The sequence below is a fragment of the Lutjanus erythropterus genome, chromosome 7 (assembly GCF_056507025.1).
Source record: "Lutjanus erythropterus isolate fLutEry1 chromosome 7, fLutEry1.hap2, whole genome shotgun sequence".
In the NCBI taxonomy this organism is placed as follows: Eukaryota; Metazoa; Chordata; class Actinopteri; order Lutjaniformes; family Lutjanidae; genus Lutjanus; species Lutjanus erythropterus.
Genome location: NC_139323.1, coordinates 12,658,449 through 12,677,156, shown reverse-complemented (window position 1 = coordinate 12,677,156; position 18,708 = coordinate 12,658,449). Strand labels below are relative to the sequence as shown.

Below are 18,708 nucleotides of genomic sequence, written 5' to 3'. Positions count from 1 at the left end.
CTCACTGAATTAAAAAACAATGTTGCATTAAAATCACGTTTGAAAACAGCTCCTGTTCAAAGGTCTCCACAAACAAAAAGCTGTGAATTTTCTTGGCACTGTTTGTTTTTATGCTCCGAGATCACAAGAGGGATTTCAAAGGTCAGTGTCCCACAATTCAGTGCAGAAAGAATGGGCACAAAGCATTCATGCACTCAGAGAGACAGGCAGAGAGGGAGAGTCAAGGGGGGGTGAGTGTTTGTGCGTTCACTCTGCATTGTTGTGACTGACGCAGAAAAGAGAGCTCAGTACAGCTTATACACAACACATTTAACATTTACATCACTATAAGTATAATGAGGTTAAAATCAAAAACTAATCAAAAAATATACAATCAACAAATTAAGTAAGCAGCGATGAACAAGCCCTTGCAGCCCTGTGCACATCAGGCATGTGGCGGCCGCTGCCTCTTGTGTGACTGAATTGTGATACACAGGAAGGATTTGGTGGTGCCACAGAACACCCAGTAATTATACATTATATTCCACTATATCAAGTGTAAACATCGCGAAAATGTCACATAAATTAAATTATTATTGTCACAAAATGCTTACTTCCTGTTGCCAGTAGGTGGCGCTATGACCATGACTCCTAATTGGTACATGGATGTCTTCAGGCCAGGACTCTGATCATGTGAACATGTGAAATTTGGGGCAGATTTGACAATGTACACTTAAATTACATCAACTTGGCACAAATATTCACTTGGACTCATAGAGGAATTGATTCAGTTTTGGTGGTCAAAAAGAGGACAGTGAAGTTGATCTTTGTTCTTTTGGATATAAAAGGGGCCCCAGGCAACGACAGCCACCTGAGGAGGGACCTTGTTGTTGTTGTTTAAAGTGTTCAGAAAACATCACATTAGAACATCTACATGCCAAGACAATTGGCCAAACTCCCTCTCTTGATGGAGATCATAAGATACAACTGAAAGCTCATTACCATTTAATGAATAGACCCGGTCATAAGATCATTTATTCAGCTCAGCCCACTGTTTCAAAGGTAAATAATCAGAGAGAGAGATAAGGGAGATTAATTTATTTGCTCTCACACTGAACGTAAAGGTAATATGCAACATTTTCTTTAAAAAACAATGTATGGACACTATAAAATGAATATAAACATGATCCCTTTAAATGATCACTTATGAAAAGTGTGGTGGTGCCTGTATCTGCAGAGACGCTGCATCTGTATTTCCTTATTTTGCTCTCTCTGTATTGACTCAGGGTTTTGAAATCTCTCAATCTCATAGAAATTATGTGTGTGTATGTGTGTATTTGTTAGTCTGCATGCTCAACCAAAATGTGTAATAGCTCCACTGGTCCACAGTGCAAAATGCATTAGTTTACCAATAAGGGCTCTAAAATTGTGAGATGCTTAGATTTTCTTTTGCTGAAAACAAACAAAATGGCTGACAGTCTTCTCCTACTCAGTGGAAAATGCAATAATTTAAGAAAGTATCAAGATATATTGATTATCAAATTTTAAAAAGTGTTGGTGGCACAAAGAGGCAAAATTATCCAATAGCTAAGGAAAAAGAAAAGACTAGAGAAAAGTCAAAATAATTAATGCAAATCTGTGACATATAAGTTTTTTTGGGGGGTTGTATAAAAATATATACCTGTGACTGTTAGCTGACATGCAGCCAAAAAAAAAAAAAGAATTTTAAATCTCAGTGGTCCTTCAGTGTACAGTCAGTAATGCGCACCAACAATTAGGCTGGTCAGTCCAGTAGTATTTGAGATTAGCTGCGGACAAGCCTCAGGTCCATTGGTCACTCATTGGTCATTGGTCATGCATGCAAGTGATTGCTTACACCAGGCAGAGATAATTATAATTTGCTGCAAAGTTTCTGTTGTGTTCAGTGTAGTCTTATCCCCTCAGTGTAAATCCCCTTCCCAACAATCTTAATTATAGATCTCTGGCAAGGTTTCAGTTGTTTTGACAAACTCAGGGCAATGTTGTTTACCAAAATGAATTATTATCAAAATTCAATGCCACTGCCGTACTGTTCAACCAAATCGTTTAACAACTTTTGATCACAAAGGAGTCTAGATGGCACACACTGATTTTGAAGTCAATCTGAATGATTCTGCAGGAGGAATTTGGCTGACTTCCTGTAGGGTTTAGAGTATGGCTCCAAGAGGCCTTTTGATATGCTTGGACATGATACATGTGCCTCCCAAATATCATACATTTTCAACCGCGGGCTGCTTATTTGACATTGTGTAGAGGGTGCTATTGAGCCATTTTTCCAAACCAATAGAATCATGTCCATTGTCCTGGACTCTTATCAAACCTGTGACTGTTGGGGCTAGTTCGAACATGTAGCGTCAAGTTGCATAAACTTCTTGTGTCATGGCAAAACACTGAAGTTTGGCATGCCACCAGGGCAATGCCATTCGACAACAAATCACAATCTTCACAATACAGCATCATCAAGGTCTTCTAGCTTTTCTGACCACATTTGTGTTGGATATGGTCAGCCTACTAGGAGGAATGATGGGATGTCAATATGATTCATTCTGTAGAAGGAGTTTGTTAAAATGCAATGCCTACACATACAAACTGCACAGTATATTAAAAATTGCCAACTTCCTGTTGGGTTTCAGGTATGGCTGAAACTTGAAACTTTTGTGTATGTGTGCACACAATACATGTGACTTCCAGTTTTTGTACATGCAAGTGAAATACACTGGTGGGGCTACTTTGAAAATTTTTTTAGGTGGCACTATTGAACAGTTTTGCCACACCCATGCATGAGACCCATGAAATATGTCATTTTTCACCACAACTAATGTGTGTGCCAAGTTTCATGCACCGTTGAGCACATTAATTAGGACACCGGACGTGCTCAGTTCCCAATGATTAAATAAAGGCAGACAGTAAGCGTTGCACCCAAAAAACAGGAAATAAAACAGATTAAAGGTACAATCTATAGGATTGTTGTAAATGCACCATTCAGGGTTGGCCCCTCTTCCCTCAATGAACAAGAGAGAGGGTGAGAGACACATAGAGTGAATTAGGAGAGTGACTGCAGTTAGCAAGAAGCATGCTATGTTTGATTAGACTGCTGAAGATGTTTAATGGTAGAACCAGTACTTGTCTGAGCTGCTTGTAAACCCACAGGACAGATAGTTGACTGATGAGTCTCATTCTTTGGGTTGAGAGAGGGACAGAGAGCAGCAGTGGTAGAGATGTAGAGAGTGAATGAAGTGACGGAGCGGCGTTAACAAAATCAAAGCAGAGAATCCGAGCAATATAATGTTATTTTCTGATTGTCACACTGTAAAGCACAACTGAACAGGCCCACGCGTCTGCACAACGCTGGATCTTGTGTGAATACAGCCAAAGTGATCCTCAGTCTTCTCTGCCTGTGTGTGTTTATGTGGGTAAAACTCTTTCTGCAGCTCTCACAGCCAGAGAGCAAAGGAGAGATGATGTAACTGTTGGTGTCTACGATTTTATATACAAGTCCTGACTCCAAAATCTGTGCGGTGTACATTGTTTGTTTTAAGGAAAATCCTGCGTAGTATGCCTTTAAATCCAAAAACAATACATGTAAAATGTTGAAAACACAACCTTTATCTCAAGAAATAGTAAATGACTTGTTGATTTTTTTAATGAGTCCATAAAATCTATTCAAATTTTGATAATCATGTTAGTTGAAGCTTCTCAACTGTCACATTGATTGTGGTTATTCTTATATTTGTTTTTTAAAGACTAGAAATCAAAAAGTCTCAGTTTTCAGGGTGCTGCTGGTCACATTTTCTGTACAGCAAATTCAACACAACACAGTTTAACTGCAGTGATTTACAAAAGAATCTCTGTTTCATCTGTGCCATATAAAAATCTTCTCTCTGATATTTTGGATTCCTTTTTCCTTGGATTGTGTGTGATTGTATGTGCTGGTTTGAATCTCCAGCAACACACATCTTATTTTATGGTCTTTCATGGTGTCCAGCCTGACTGCAGTCTTCAGGGGGCCCAATGAGGGTCCAGCTCCTGGCACAGTAAAAAAGAGAAGGACACTGAGGACAGGGGAGGGAGGGAGGGAGGCAGGAAACAGTCCACACTTCCTCAGACAGGATACTGTGCTCCTCTAAGAGGCATCCTGGACTCTAATGCCTCAAAGGCCTTTCACACAAACACACTTCTTTTCCTTTGACATATTAGTGCATTGTCGAGAGGAGGAACACACAGGAGGCGACTTGTGAACCTGTGAGAAGAAAGCTCAGCAGAAACTGAGCATGAGTGAAGCACCAGGGCCACAGGGTCAGACATTATGTTTGCTAACACTGTCCTGAAGATCAAAGTGTGATAAATTGATGCGCATTTTGAATCTAGAGAATTGCTTTGAACAACCACTTACACATAAAACACAATCAGCCAACACATCTGAGAGGAGAACATTGTTAGGTTTTTTATTACACATGCACCTGTAGTTAACAGGATACAGTGCAGATAAAGATTTTACATGCAAAAAACATACAATGTACTTATATAGTACAATACACTCCACCATGTCTTCTACCCAACAGCAGTGCAACTAAAAATGATTTCCATCGTGGATTAATCAGTCAATCATTTTTTTAATTTAATCAATTAATTAATTCTATCACAATCAAAGTATTTTTCAAGTTGTTTCTCTAACAATTATTTTCGTCATTGATCAGACAGTTCCCACTGATTCTACCTTTGAACATCTACAGCAGTAAAATGAAACATACACATTAATGCAGCTGTAATATTAATCCAAAATCCATATAGTAAAACACTGACAAAGAATGGGTCCAGAATGTGTACTTTTACTTTTAAATTACAAATTACACTGAAGAAATTACATTTTGCTGATAAATACTTACATACTTTTACTCAGGTAAAATGCAGTACTTTTACTTGTAGTGGAGTATTTTCACAAAGTGATATTACTTTTACTTAAGTAAAGAAGCAGTAAGGCATCTTAATAAGAGCTCAAATGATTGGGTGATTAATAAATAGATTGATTACTCGGGTAGTTGATTGAAATTGATCAAAACTCCAGTGGTTCCAGCTTCTCAAATGTGAATGATCGCTGATTTTCTTGGTCTTATTTTTCTTATGATATTAGACTAAATATCTTTGGGCTTTGGACTTTTGACATAATACACAGTTAAATTATGTTAACTTGGGCTTTGAGAAACTCTGATGGGCTAACAGGGAATGATAATAATCATGTATAATAAATTGCATTTAACTTTTTAAGGTCAAAGTTATCAATGCAGGTTTAGAGAAGTATGCTGACCATGGACATAAACCCTTTTAGATGAACAACTACTAAGGTATTTCCATAAACAATAGTCTTTATTCATCAAGAGAAAATGTTAATAGTCTGAATATTTCAGAGTGTCACCCTTGCCTGTACAAATGTATTGCTTTTGGCTGGACTGTCCAAGGTTTCATGTTGTCTCGACTTATGTGTTGAGATTCAACTTGTGCTGCCACCTGCTGTATCATTTTCCATCATTGTTTTCTAAGTCTGTGTGGAAAGTTAAACGCTCTTCACATTGACACCGAGTGTAACACATCTCACACAATGAAAGGGCAAATGATTAAAACCATTACGATTAAATAATCACCTGTAATTTCCTGCCTTCACATTTCATCCGGAACTGTTGCTACGTGTGTTTCCCGACGGTCTCTTTTCTATGTCGCACAAAACAATGGGCAGAGCTGAAAGATGATTTGGAGCCCGGTCAACTTTGCTGATGTTTTCTGGGCTTTTCTGGCTATTTGTTTCCTTGCAGCTTTCTGCGCTCACAAAGTCTCAGCTCAGCTGCTGATAAAATATCAAACATGTCGCGTTTACGTGTTATTTCAGGATCTAATTCGGTACGGAAAAACCAAACAAAACCTCGAACGTGACGACTGGCTGCGTGTGTTTGACGTCCCAAAAAGGTAACTGTTGTGTAAGGGATAATGTACAGTGAGCACATCATTACTGCGAATTATTACATAGCTTTGTTAAATACTCCATTCTGATTTGTCAAAAGCATTCTAAGGTCTGTGATTTCTGACTAGCAGACTGTTGCCATGTATAACTGACCGTTGTTATGAAGAACAGACCGTTGCTATGGACACAGTTCTGATCGTAGACTCTGGACGAACAATAAAATCTTTGTTAAATCATTAAAATTAAATTCATATTTTGTGTCATATTATTTATATTTTCAATACCACGCTACAAGTAGGATAATGTACAACGAGCAGGTCACTATTGCGAAATAAAGACCAGATAATCATGTTAAAATTAATATTCTGTGTCACATAAATGTGTGCTTATTTTTTATTTATTTATTTTTTTTTTTTTGCCAAGTAACTATATAATAAATGCTTATTGCATGGTCACCTACCAAATCAATAATTTGACAAAAAATATTAATTTCAAAATGATTTTTATGTCTATGATTGTAACTGCGCCCATAGCAACGGCCTGCTCTTCATAGCAACAGTCTGTTATACATGGCAACGGTCTGCTATAAAGAAACAGCAGACCCTAGGAATATTCCAATTGACCAATCAGAATCGAATATTTACTAAAGCCACATAATAATTACAAAAAATGTTGCAAACATGGTAAGCTATAATATATTGCATTTCTAATTTATGTGTAAGATTTATACGATTGATTTAATATATTTAACTAAACTTGAGCTACTTCTTTCATCTTCCAGGTGGTTCTGGCACTTCTATGCCATCTCTGTTGGCTGGAATGGTCTTCTTTCTGTCTTGTACCTGAACTTTATATGTCAGCATCAGACCTACCCATCATGGTTGGCTGGAGTATTAGACATTCTGACAGGTGTACCAAGCACTGACAGTCAAGGTAGGCTGATGCTTCAGCACTGTGTTAAAGCTTGTGTTTTCCCGTTTGATTGTCACTGGTGCTGGTATTCATCCTAATGTCTGTAGTCCCACAGCTGTCCACTCTGTTGGTGCAGCTGCTGCTCTGCGTCCACTCCCTCAGGAGGCTGCTGGAGTGCCTGTACGTCAGTGTTTTCTCTAATGGAGCCATACATTTGGTGCAGTATGTGTTCGGTCTGGGGTATTACATCGCACTGGGACTAACTGTGCTCTGCTCAGATCGTCTTGGAAGAGGTTAAACTGAAATCAGTCCTTTCTTCATCGACTATTCAATGGTTCTTCTATGTGGTATTGATGTTTGTGATATTCTTCTTAGGGACTGGAACTCTCCTCTCTCAGCTGGACTGGTTTCATGTGGCAGGAAGTGCACTTTTCATTGGGGCCTCACTCGTGCAGCATCAGTCCATGGTCCTGCTGGCCAGGCTTCGCACTGGGAAGTCAGGTAAGCTTGTGCAGTGTTTGTGGCTGTTTCTTATACCTTATGCCTTATATCTTATCTAACATCTTATACCAGTACCTTATTCCAACAAATACAGTGTGACACCACTTAAACTGAAAGAAAAATAACAATGAATTAAATCCCATGGCTTTGTTTTGTTAGTTCTGATTGCTTTTTACTGTTCTAGATCAAAGTAGTTCCAAGCAGCGCTGGTGTTACGAGGTGTCATCTTTGTCCCACTTCCCACCATTCGGGTTTACATCCAGGCAACAGTGCCCCCTTGCTGAGGCTGCAGCCCCGGCTAGTGGCCGATGGTTGCCTAACATCTTAGACACAACAGTTAACCAGAGTTGGACATTAATAAAATAATAATGGGCGCCCCTATAGCTCAGTCGGTAGGGCGTGCGCACCATGTATTGAGGCTGTTAGTCCTCTGCAGCAGCTGCCGGTTCGAATCCCGCCTGTGGCTCATTTGCTGCGTGTCATCCCCTGTCTCTTCACCCCCCTTTCCTGTCATACCTTCAGCTGTCACTGTCAATAAAAGCAAAAATGCCCAAAAAATAACCTTAAAAAAAAAAAAAAAAAAAAAAAAAAAAAATTAATAAAATAATAATAAATAATAATCAGATTAATGAATCCAAATTTAACTGACTAGCATTTCTTTTGCTGACTAGCAAGGACAGCCACGTTGAACTGACCACACGCTGACCAAACTCATTGTGCACATCCCCAATTTATATAAACCTAATGATTAGTGCAGCTTTAATTCAACATAGTTGCACAGTGTGTCAAGAGAGACTTAACTCACAGGTCTATCAGTTGCACAGGGACTGATGTATTTTCTGCTTGTTGTCTTCTGTCTTTCAGGAACAGTGGAGACGCTGGCTCACAGAGTGCCAGTGGAAGGCTGGTTCGAGCTGGTGTCATGCCCTCATTACTTTGCTGAGCTGCTGATCTACGTTTCATTCAGCTTGGTTCATGGGGGCCTGTCTCTCACCTGGTGGCTTGTTGTTCTTTATGTGTTCTTCAACCAGGCTCTTGCAGCACAGCTTTGTCATGACTTTTATATCAACAAATATGAGTCATACCCAAAGCATAGAAAAGCATTTATTCCTTTTGTGCTGTGAACAGGTGTAATTGGCGTCTTCTATTTGGCATTCCTTACTGGGAACTGTAAAGTCAGAGACTCCTGAGAATCTGAAGGTACAGGACTAAAAGTCACCCCTCAGCATCAATTCGTGACAAGGTGCTCTTGACCGAATGAAGCTGTTCAGCAGGTAACAGGAGAACGTTGTTGGCAGCTACCTGGTGTGAATGTGAGGCACGGCTGCATTGCTGCCAAAACATTATTCCACAGCAGAAGCGTCTCCAGGTGAGAGGTGAGCTGTTTCCTACTGACTGATGTGAAGAAATGAGGAATGTCACTGCAGATCACTTGGTTCATCTTTTCCTGTTGTCATAAGATACATTTTTATCACAACAAGTAATTGTTTTTGAAGTTTTAGAGTAAGTTTTGAATGAAATTTCTTTAATAACAAGAAGGTTCCTTCAAAACATTAAAGGAACAGTTCACCACCTTTTACATCGATGTCCAGTTTGTGATGATGGTCAGTGTAGTCAACTGAAACTATAAATTTCTCAGTGTGTGCTCTACTGACTGAGAGAGCTGTTCTTCCTTCATCCAGTGATGTCACAGTGATGTAGTTGGTATTAAGGTATAACTACAGGCTATTTCAGTTTAAATTTCCAGTCTCTGCCTGTGGACAGCCAGGGGTTGAGCAAGATGAGTATTTTTGCCACTTAACACCATATATACATAGACACTGCATTGATCTACATGAAAGTAAGAAAAAAAAGTTTTGTTTTTTTTTCTAGCTTACACCACATAGATCATAAAACCTTCAATATAACATCGCTCATTGAGATCAGTTGAGAAATAATGTTTTAGTGCTTTTAATCAAGAAAAACTGCAGCTCTCCCATTAATATGTATTTGTTCACAGGTCAGTCTTGACCTTTCCACTACAGCGGCAACACAGCAACAAGTTGAAGTGGTCAATGTGACGTCTACGTATTATGTCTATTAAGTTATAGGCTAGGGTGCTGATACATGACAACATAGGCATCAGAAGCTTATGTGCAATGCATCCTGGTACATGTAGGTACTGCCGGCACAGCTCTGTAAACAGGAAATCTCAGCTTTCTTCGCTCAATATAGCACAGAGAGGAATTTATTGCTTCAGTTGCCCTCATTTACAGTCAACACTGATTGGGCATCCACTCAAAAAGCGGTTAATTTTCCTTTTAAGAGAAATCAGAAAAATTAAGGCTTTGACGGAGTATTTTTCTTGTCATAACCATCAAATAAAATGTTTCATATTAGCATGCCAGCTTATTTTTGTACAAGAGAACTGTTAGTAGTATATTGTGTATATTCTGTCACAATAACTACATACAACAATAAAAAAATAATAATATTCTTCTCATGTTAGCAGCAGCAAGATACTGTTGTTGACATTGTGACTGTAACCCTAAACACTGGGATGTTATACTTCAATAAAAGGAAAATTGCACAAGAGTACAATCTGTCTCATTTTTAATTACTTTGTATCTATCTATCTATCTATCTATCTATCTATCTATCTATCTATCTATCTATCTATAAGTGTATATAGCATATGCATTTTTGTATCTAAATATTTAGTGCAAAATAAATCACTACATAAATCACTACAGACCTTTATTGTGGTCAAAGGATCTTGCAATTGCTGAATAAACATTTAGCAGGGTATTTTACATTTTAATTGTTATTAACACATTTAGCGCTCAAGTCTTTTTAATTAGTGTATTTTCTGGGTTGTAGCGTCGAACAAACTGTCATTGATAGTTTTTCTGTCTTTCAAGCATTTAACTCATGCTCAAATATATTTTGCTTGATGTTACTGACAAGACGACTGCCCAATCACTGACCTGCCCTCTGTTACGTCATCCTACATTTTACATCATTCATTTTACGGTCCAATCAGCTCATCCGTTTGGTCCTCAACATGGCAGCAAGATTGTAAAACTTCCGCCCTGAGTTAGCTCGGTCCGTGTGATCGTGACGTGTATTACCGAAGAGTCCCTGAAAATGTGTCGGCTGCTAATATGAAGTTAGACGGTTTTGTTGCTGATGATATTAAGTGATTTTCGGAGGACAAATTAAAACACACACCGTGTTTGTTTAGTGTTTTTGGGAGCAATAATGCCTGTCACGGTCGGCGGAGGAGACGGACGGGCTGACAGAAGTGTGATGTTCGTTTTGTTTCCGTTCGCCGCCGCCGTGTTTTTGTTGTCGGTCGGAGTTGCTGCTGTTCCAGAGGAGCACCGAGCCGCTGTCCAAGAGCAGCCCCCACAAGAGGTAAGAGGTTTAACTTCATTATAACACGTTAAAACTTTTATCGTCGTCGGTAGGAGACAGGTTTTGACACCGGTGCTGCCGCTGCCTCCTAGCACCACCGAGCTAGCTCACATGCTAACTGAGACACTCATCACTCTGTGTTCCGGGTGGGTAAAGTTACTACTTCATATCTAGATATGGCGAACATGGCAAATATTTGAAGGAAAGTTAAGATAAGATGAGCATTTTATGGGTGTTAGAATAAGAGGTGCCACGGTGACATTATGGTATGTTTACATTTCCAACAATGTACTCAAAGCATGCGGCCCGAGTATTTAGCTAGCCAGGATGGACCTGCCACTTTGACTTTTATTTTATTTGATTATTTTCTGCTTTTATTCTTGGTAACAATAACAGAGATTATAGATAGCAAATATAGAAAAAAACAAACAAACAAACAGATAACAAATAAATCGAGGCAAGAAAGTAGAAAACAAAATTTAAAAAAATAAGGAACTATACAAAGATCAATAAAAAATATAAATGCATATAAACAAGACTGCATCTGTAAAATAAGTACAGTCCACTGCTTACAATTTATTCATTCAGACAGCCTCTAAGTATCTTCAAGAACGTAAATTTATTGTAATTAAAAAAAAAAAAAATAGTAGCATTAGTGCTCAATCCTCATTTCTGAACTCTCTATAAATAAGAAGGAAAGTAATATTTTTATTTATTATTTTTACCAAGTACTAGGGATGCATGATGAATATCCGGGCAATAAATTATCAGATGATATAGACATGTTCAGCTGTGTCTCTAGGTGATAAGTAACTGATATATATCAACTATAATAATATCTTGTTTGGCAGATTGTCAACGCATTTGATTTGAATTTCTTGGCAAACTGTTCTGTAAAAGCTAAAATATATTAAATTACTTTTTTTTTCAAGAACTTTGCCAGAAAAAATAAGTAAACATTTGAAGAATTAGAAAATTAGTTTTAATAGTGATGTTAGATTTGGTTCAGTCAGAACTGTGGAATATTAAACCATCGTCTTTGTTCACTTCATATTAGCATTTCTTATCCTCAGATGTGAATTAAATACAGGTTATACTTCTTTTTATAACACAAAAATGCTAAATGATCTGCATCAGCAACAAGAAGCAGGTAATTATCGGTTATTGGAACCAGATTTTAAAAAATCCAGATTGTGCATCCCTACAAAGTACATATATTATTTTTAAGTCTTGAAAAAATATGTCGTCTTAGGCCTCAATTTTGTAATGAAGATATGTTATTAAATTAACTAGCAGTTCATGTAATACATCCTTTTCACCATCTCTCTTAATGTAGGTGGTTGTGGTTCTAGGCATGTAATTCTGATACATTTTTTGCAATTAGATGTAAGAAAGTTTTTTTTTTATTCTAAACTGAGAGTAACTAAGTTGACATTCACTGTGTTATTGTGTTGCTTTACTTTGCAGAAGGCCTCTAGTCCCCATCCTTTAGGCCCAGTAGTTTCTGAAGATGACTCCAGCAAAGGAAACCTGGGGTTCATCCATGCCTTTGTGGCCTCTATCTCTGTCATCATCGTCTCTGAGTTGGGAGACAAGACATTTTTCATCGCAGCCATCATGGCCATGCGTTACAACCGTCTCACAGTGCTGGCAGGTGCTATGCTGGCCCTGGGACTCATGACTTGTCTCTCAGGTAAGCAGAAATGGGTATTTTGGTTCCACACACGTCGTTGTTCTTCCATTTCTTACTGAGAAATAATGAATCTAATTATTGTTATAACCACCCCACAGTGCTGTTCGGTTATGCCACAACCATCATCCCTAGAATCTACACATATTATGTGTCCACTGCTCTGTTTGCCATCTTTGGTGTCCGCATGCTGAGAGAGGGCCTGAGGATGAGTCCAGATGAAGGCCAGGAAGAGCTGGAGGAGGTGCAGGCAGAGATCAAGAAGAAGGATGAAGAGGTGAGCCAACTCTTAACACTGTTATCCCCGACAGATCAAGTAGTACAACTCCAGGGTGACTATAAGTCATTAGGAGTAAGTAAATACACATTTTACTTTAAGCAGTGTTGATAATGTTTGTCTCACTCACTGACTGGGACATAGATCATGTTACATTATCACCAGGAAAACTCACTTTGACTCCATTTACATGCACACTTATAATTTTCCACCATTATTCAGAATATGATAATATTCTGAATTTGAATTTTTACCACAGTTTGCAACACACTTCCACTTTCCCCTGTACGGTCAGCTCTGTGTGCTGTAAACAAACCAACTAGTCAGCAGTTTGCAAGACTGGTGTGAAGCCCACATTTCTGTTTGGAAAGAGCAACACACCTCTTCTAAAACATTCTGATAACTGTTGGATATCATCAGTTTTTAGATATATACAAATTTTACAACTCCAGTCTTTTCAAGAAGGTGGATGAACGATTCAAAGAGGGAGCCTGTTCATACTAGCGGTGGGAATCTCTTTGTTCTGCACGATTTGATTTCATTTCAGAGGGCTACGAGTTGATCAGGAAACAATTATCAGTGTATCAAAAATTTTAAGCCACAGGGTGCTGGTCAGATAGTATCCATCTTTAGCTGTTCCTGTTCAACCATTCTCACTAAAACTTAAGAGGTACCCTAGTTTACAAGTAAACATGATGCCAAAAATGTAAAATTTTTGACTAACTTGAGTCAGAACCTGTTCTTGACTGAATGAAAAGGCAGAGTATGCACAGCTGCATGTAAACAGGAATATTTGTGGAATATTCATTTTAATTAGCCTTGTAAAGAGCTTAGTAGGATTATTGTGTTTTTTTGCATGTAAATGACAAATGTAGTCAGTGTTGCTGCCTCTCAAAAGAAGATGGTGTGTGGGTAGCTCATTTGTAGAGTGTGCTCCATGTACTGAAGCTGTCAGTCCTCTGCAGTGGCCCAGGGTCGATTCAATCACTGCATGTCATCGCCTCCCTCGACCCCATTTCCCGTCAATCTTCAGCTGCACTCTATAACACAAATCAAAAAAAGTTTCATTTCGTTTTAAGTTAACTTTCCCAATGTAATTTACCTTACACCTCCTTACCCCGACCAACTGATCTGCTGTTATAAATGCTTCTCTTTATCTTGGATATTCCGAGCTGTTATGTGTGGCCGCATCTCTGTATTTTATACTGTGAAGTACATGAACACTTGACATTTTCTGTGTGGCTAGTAGCAAGTACTGTATGTTGGGGGGTGAAACATAGTAGAGTTTGAAAATACACCCATATTTCAATATGTACTGTAAACCATTTCAATCTCTGCTGTCTGTGCAGCTGCAGAGGTCCAAGCTGGCTAATGGGACTCCAGATGTGGAGGCTGGATCAGGGACCACCATTCCTCAGGGAAAATGGCACAGCTTCATCTCACCCATCTTCATCCAAGCCCTCACCCTCACCTTCCTGGCAGAGTGGGGGGACCGCTCACAGTTGACCACTATTATCCTGGCTGCCCGAGAGGTTTGTTACAGTTATACTCTAAAGGCACATTTCTGTGTGTTTTAATGCTTTACAGTATATTTAAGGTCTGAACTTCCACCTTGGGTGGCCCCGGTGCAAAACAAATCCTGTTTATATTTCTAAGACGCACCAACAACAAATGCCCCTCACTGCTGTGTTGATACACTGTTGAGCAAATACTCAGGAAAAGTAGCGTATAATTTCCTATAGCATCAGTGTGAAAGACACTTTTTTTAATTCCCAGGATCCATTTGGAGTTGCAGTGGGTGGCACACTTGGACACTGTTTGTGTACAGGACTAGCTGTGATAGGAGGGAGAATGATCGCCCAGAAAATATCTGTGAGAACAGGTGAGATGGTGTTTGAATGTTTTTCTTGCTCTTTTCAGATCATTTTAAAAATCAGATTTCTTCAGTCTAGTTTCACAATTACAGTATATTCTCATTATATCTGCTGGAGAATTCACTTTGAAACCCAGTGGGTGTCAGTCTTGAATTTCTCAGATCACAGATCACATTGAGAGAAAAAAATAAATAAGTGAGTTGGTTGTACCTGCTTAAATAGTTTGTAGTGTTAAATAAAAAGACTGATTAAGTTGGTTGATGTTAGTCAGGGCATTTTCAGACTTGATGAACACATTTGCCAGCACAGATATGAATTTGAAATGTTTCATATCTGACCTTGGTGCCTGAAATCTGCAGTGGATTGTTCTCCAGTGCTAACAGGTTTCTATCTAATGACACTTGAGACTGAAACAAAATGTCTTAGTGTGTTTTGAATCCATGGCTAGTTTGTACAGGTGGGAATTTATTGGGGGTTGGAATGTTTTGGCACCTTTCGATTCTGATTCAGAGAACTACGATGCAACAGTGTGGCTGTTGTTCTGGTCCTTTTTCTCTTTAACTTCAACTTCATAGAAGCCAAATATTTCCATTTTCCACATTTTTACATCTGTTACGTTTCACCATCCAGGACTGTAAGGACCATACAACACAGTCTTCCAGAATTATTACAGGTTACAGGCTTCTAATGGGTGCTAGAAGACACTTGAATTTTAAAGTTTGATGTTTGGATTTTTGAGCTTTAGAAACACCCTAAAACTGTATATCAAAAATGAGTAAACCCATTGAAGTGAAAGTGAATAATGGTCATTATATTTTAATGTTTTCAATTAAAACCATTCAATTTTCAACCAACCAAGTCAAATCATTGAAATCTAGATTTTTAGTATCTAAACGTCAAAGATTCAAGCTTATCTAAAGATGAAAAGTAAATTATCTAAACTAAAGATTATACATTATGCAGCAAAGCAGTGAAGAAATAAAATAAGTCAGAGTGAGCATAATTGCTGAAGATGACTCTTGAATCTGCATAGTTACACAATAACATCTGATTCATCATGATGAATAAATGAACTGGGACCTAATCATTTTTATCATATATATTTATATAAATATGTAATTTACCACAGCTGTAAAGTGCTTGAAAAGCTTCAAAAGACACCTCGAATTAAACTTTGGAAAAGGTGTAGGAACCCTGAAGTGAACTATATACACTATACTAGTGTATAATGAACTATTAAGGTGCTGGTTAACTCTTAACTTTCACTTGCCATTTTGCCAGTGTACAAAAAAAGTTCATTTTAGACCCTGGAACTGATAAGGTTTTATATAGAGAGAGATTTTAGTGGAACCGACTGTAGGCTGAGAGCGAGCTGTAGAAACTGTCTGTCATCACCTAAAATGGATGAAAGGGGAGGATATTTGTACAGCATTTGTTTCCTCAGCAAAGAAAAAATCTGCTAAGCCTGCCAGAGTGGTAACAATGTTATTACAACAGGATATTTACCCTCGCTAACAGACATGTTGAATACATGTAATTGATGATCAAAGGACTGTGATGCATAAAGGGGAGGTTTGACGTTGGTGTTTTGCAATGAGCAACACACACAACACTGAAAAAGGGAAATGATAAGCTCTGAGGCGTATGATTTAAATGGATCAAATGATTTGGAAACCATTATTATGAAACATTATTGACATAAGTGACATGCTTCCAGCCACTCTGTTTCTTCAGGCATGTCACTCTACTGCCTCCACTTTGAATTATTATCCATTCATGCTCACATAACTTGTCCCACTCATCAGATGCAGACTCTTATTTTTCTCTTGTTTAGTTTTCAGGAACAAATTTAAAAGACAGGACTTAAGAAAGCTTTACTGAATGAGGAACTTGTTAAATCCTCTCCTTTATCAGGAAAACAAAGTGCATATACTATACTTAGACGGGTTGTTTGTCTCATAATCCACCCTATAATTAAAACCCTCTTTTTCTCATTTTGCTTCCACAGTTACAATCATTGGAGGGATCGTTTTTCTGGCGTTTGCCTTCTCTGCCCTGTTCATCAAGCCAGAAGCTGGATTTTAATTGGGCAAGAGACTTTTCAGGTTAACTCTGTACATACGTGTAAAATTTGGTTGAGTTGCTGTAGAGAGACGTGTAGTTTTGACTCTGTGTGACATCCTAAACAGAGGGCTGAAGTCCCGTCTTCATCTCCCAGCTAACCTCTGATCCTCTACGGTCTGTAACTTGGTGGGTTTTCTCTTTTACATTATTTTATTTGCATTAAACAACATTTCCCAAGAGTCTTAACCTGTGGTACACACATCAAAGCCGCATGGGAGGTGTAGTTATCAAATGCTAAATAATCAATGTTTTATCTTTCATGAAGTGCAGAAGTTAGATGCACCTTTTCACAATGTGTGATGAAATAAAAGCCTCAAGGAGAAGTGAAGACTGAGGTACAGAGGCTGGCTGGGAGAGAAGGAGCAGGACTGAAGCTCTCTAAGAGCTGGACTCTCATCACAAGGTGTGTGAGAGAGAAATAAGACTGGATTGTTACTGATCGCTGCCCTCCGACCCATCTCTAAAAGGTTCTGTGGCTCAGAAACAGAGCCGGACGTGCAGTACTTCCCTCCCTCTCAGCAGTCTCAGTTACACACCGAGTCCATTTCACAATCTTTGCCTTTTTGTTTTTAAATTTTGAACCCTTATTTTTGTCTTATTTGATGTATTGAGTCCAGGTGCATTCAGGTGAAAAGTAAGCATAGATAGAGCTGCCAGTTTCCTCTTACAGGAGTTGGCTGGTGGTTTGCTGCCACTTTTTGCAGTAAAGGAATAGTTAGGATTTTTTGAAGTGGGGTTAGATGAGGTAATTAAGCATAGCCTTGTCAGTGTATTACCTACAGTACATGGTGGTCACCAGCCAAACCAGTCTCCATATGCAAAATCAGTAATTTTACTTTGCAAAACAGAGGAGTTGCTGGCCCACTGCTGCCTCAGTTGGTTAGTTTATTTGTGTTATTATGTGACTTTGTTGAATCCAAACCAAACAATCAAACTAAGGATGCCCCTGTCACTCAGTTGGTAGAGGATGCGCACCATGTACTGAGTGGGACAGTCCTCTGCAGCAGCTGCTGGTTCAACTTCCGCCTGCAGCGCTTCGTTGTGTGTCACCCCCCTTTACCCTCTTTCCTCTTTAGTTGTTCTGTCCAATAAAGGCAAAAGCCGTCCAAAAAATAAACTTAAAGAAAAAAAAAAACAGTCAAACTAACAGATAGAGGCAGTGGTAGACTTGCAACTCACGTGTTCTGCAAGGTAAAATGACTGGTTCGGAGAGAGTGGTATTTGTCTTATGTAACGGCTGTTTCACATTGCTAAAGGCCATCTGACGGCAAGTTAAACGTTACATTGCGTAGCCTCCTCCTGCACAGCACTCCTGCTACTTCTCCAAATTACACGCATGTCTACTGCCATTTCCTGAAGGTAATACACTGTTTATGGACAAGTACCCCATACAGCCCAACTTCAAATAATCCAGAATATCCCTTTAAAATCACACAAATGTGGGCCTACTTCTTAATTTCCTGCTGTGAGGAAAAAAAACACTGAAAACTGTACCAACAGCACATAATTAAGAAACTGATTAAAGTTGAGATACTGATTTAGGCAGAGACACCAATGAAACATTTCCCTCACTTAATCCTCTGTTTCACACAGGAGCTGTCTTTTAGAGAGACAGAGACCTGAACCACTAGAATACCTCTGCGTCCAGGTGTCTGTGTAGGTACAGTACCCAGGGAGCTACACTACAGCTTCATAACACCTTATGTGCACCTCTCCAAACTGCTAATCACATACTGGAGCTTCCGATTGGGGTATTTCATTTTTCCCGCTTTCTAGTTTCAAGTGTCGACAGGGAACAAAACATGGATCAGGTTGAAGAAAGGCCAGTTAACTCTTCCTCTGTGCTTAAAGCCATTTCCAGTATGAATCTCACTGTCTCTGTTGTTGCTGCCCCGAATTACAAAATCTATGACTACATCAGGTACTGAATAGATGAGTCACCACCATGTAATTCATCCTACAC

General features: G+C 38.8%; 2 protein-coding genes across 2 annotated transcripts; both read left to right on the top strand.

Moving 5' to 3' along the window:
- The first annotated feature begins 5,758 nt into the window (after positions 1–5,758).
- Positions 5,759–9,210, top strand: srd5a3 (steroid 5 alpha-reductase 3). Its single transcript, XM_084722168.1, has 5 exons — positions 5,759–5,976; positions 6,753–6,904; positions 6,991–7,176; positions 7,259–7,384; positions 8,249–9,210. Exons 1-5 carry the CDS (start codon positions 5,759–5,761, stop codon positions 8,506–8,508), a joined length of 942 nt encoding a protein of 313 aa, XP_084578294.1. The 3' UTR covers positions 8,509–9,210.
- A 1,228-nt stretch (positions 9,211–10,438) lies between these two features.
- tmem165 (transmembrane protein 165) lies at positions 10,439–17,481 on the top strand. The gene is made up of 6 exons (XM_084722776.1): positions 10,439–10,780; positions 12,248–12,473; positions 12,572–12,747; positions 14,097–14,279; positions 14,524–14,629; positions 16,630–17,481. The coding sequence occupies exons 1-6, from the start codon at positions 10,625–10,627 to the stop codon at positions 16,704–16,706; spliced, it is 924 nt and encodes a 307-aa protein (XP_084578902.1). The 5' UTR covers positions 10,439–10,624; the 3' UTR covers positions 16,707–17,481.
- The last annotated feature ends 1,227 nt before the right edge of the window (positions 17,482–18,708 follow it).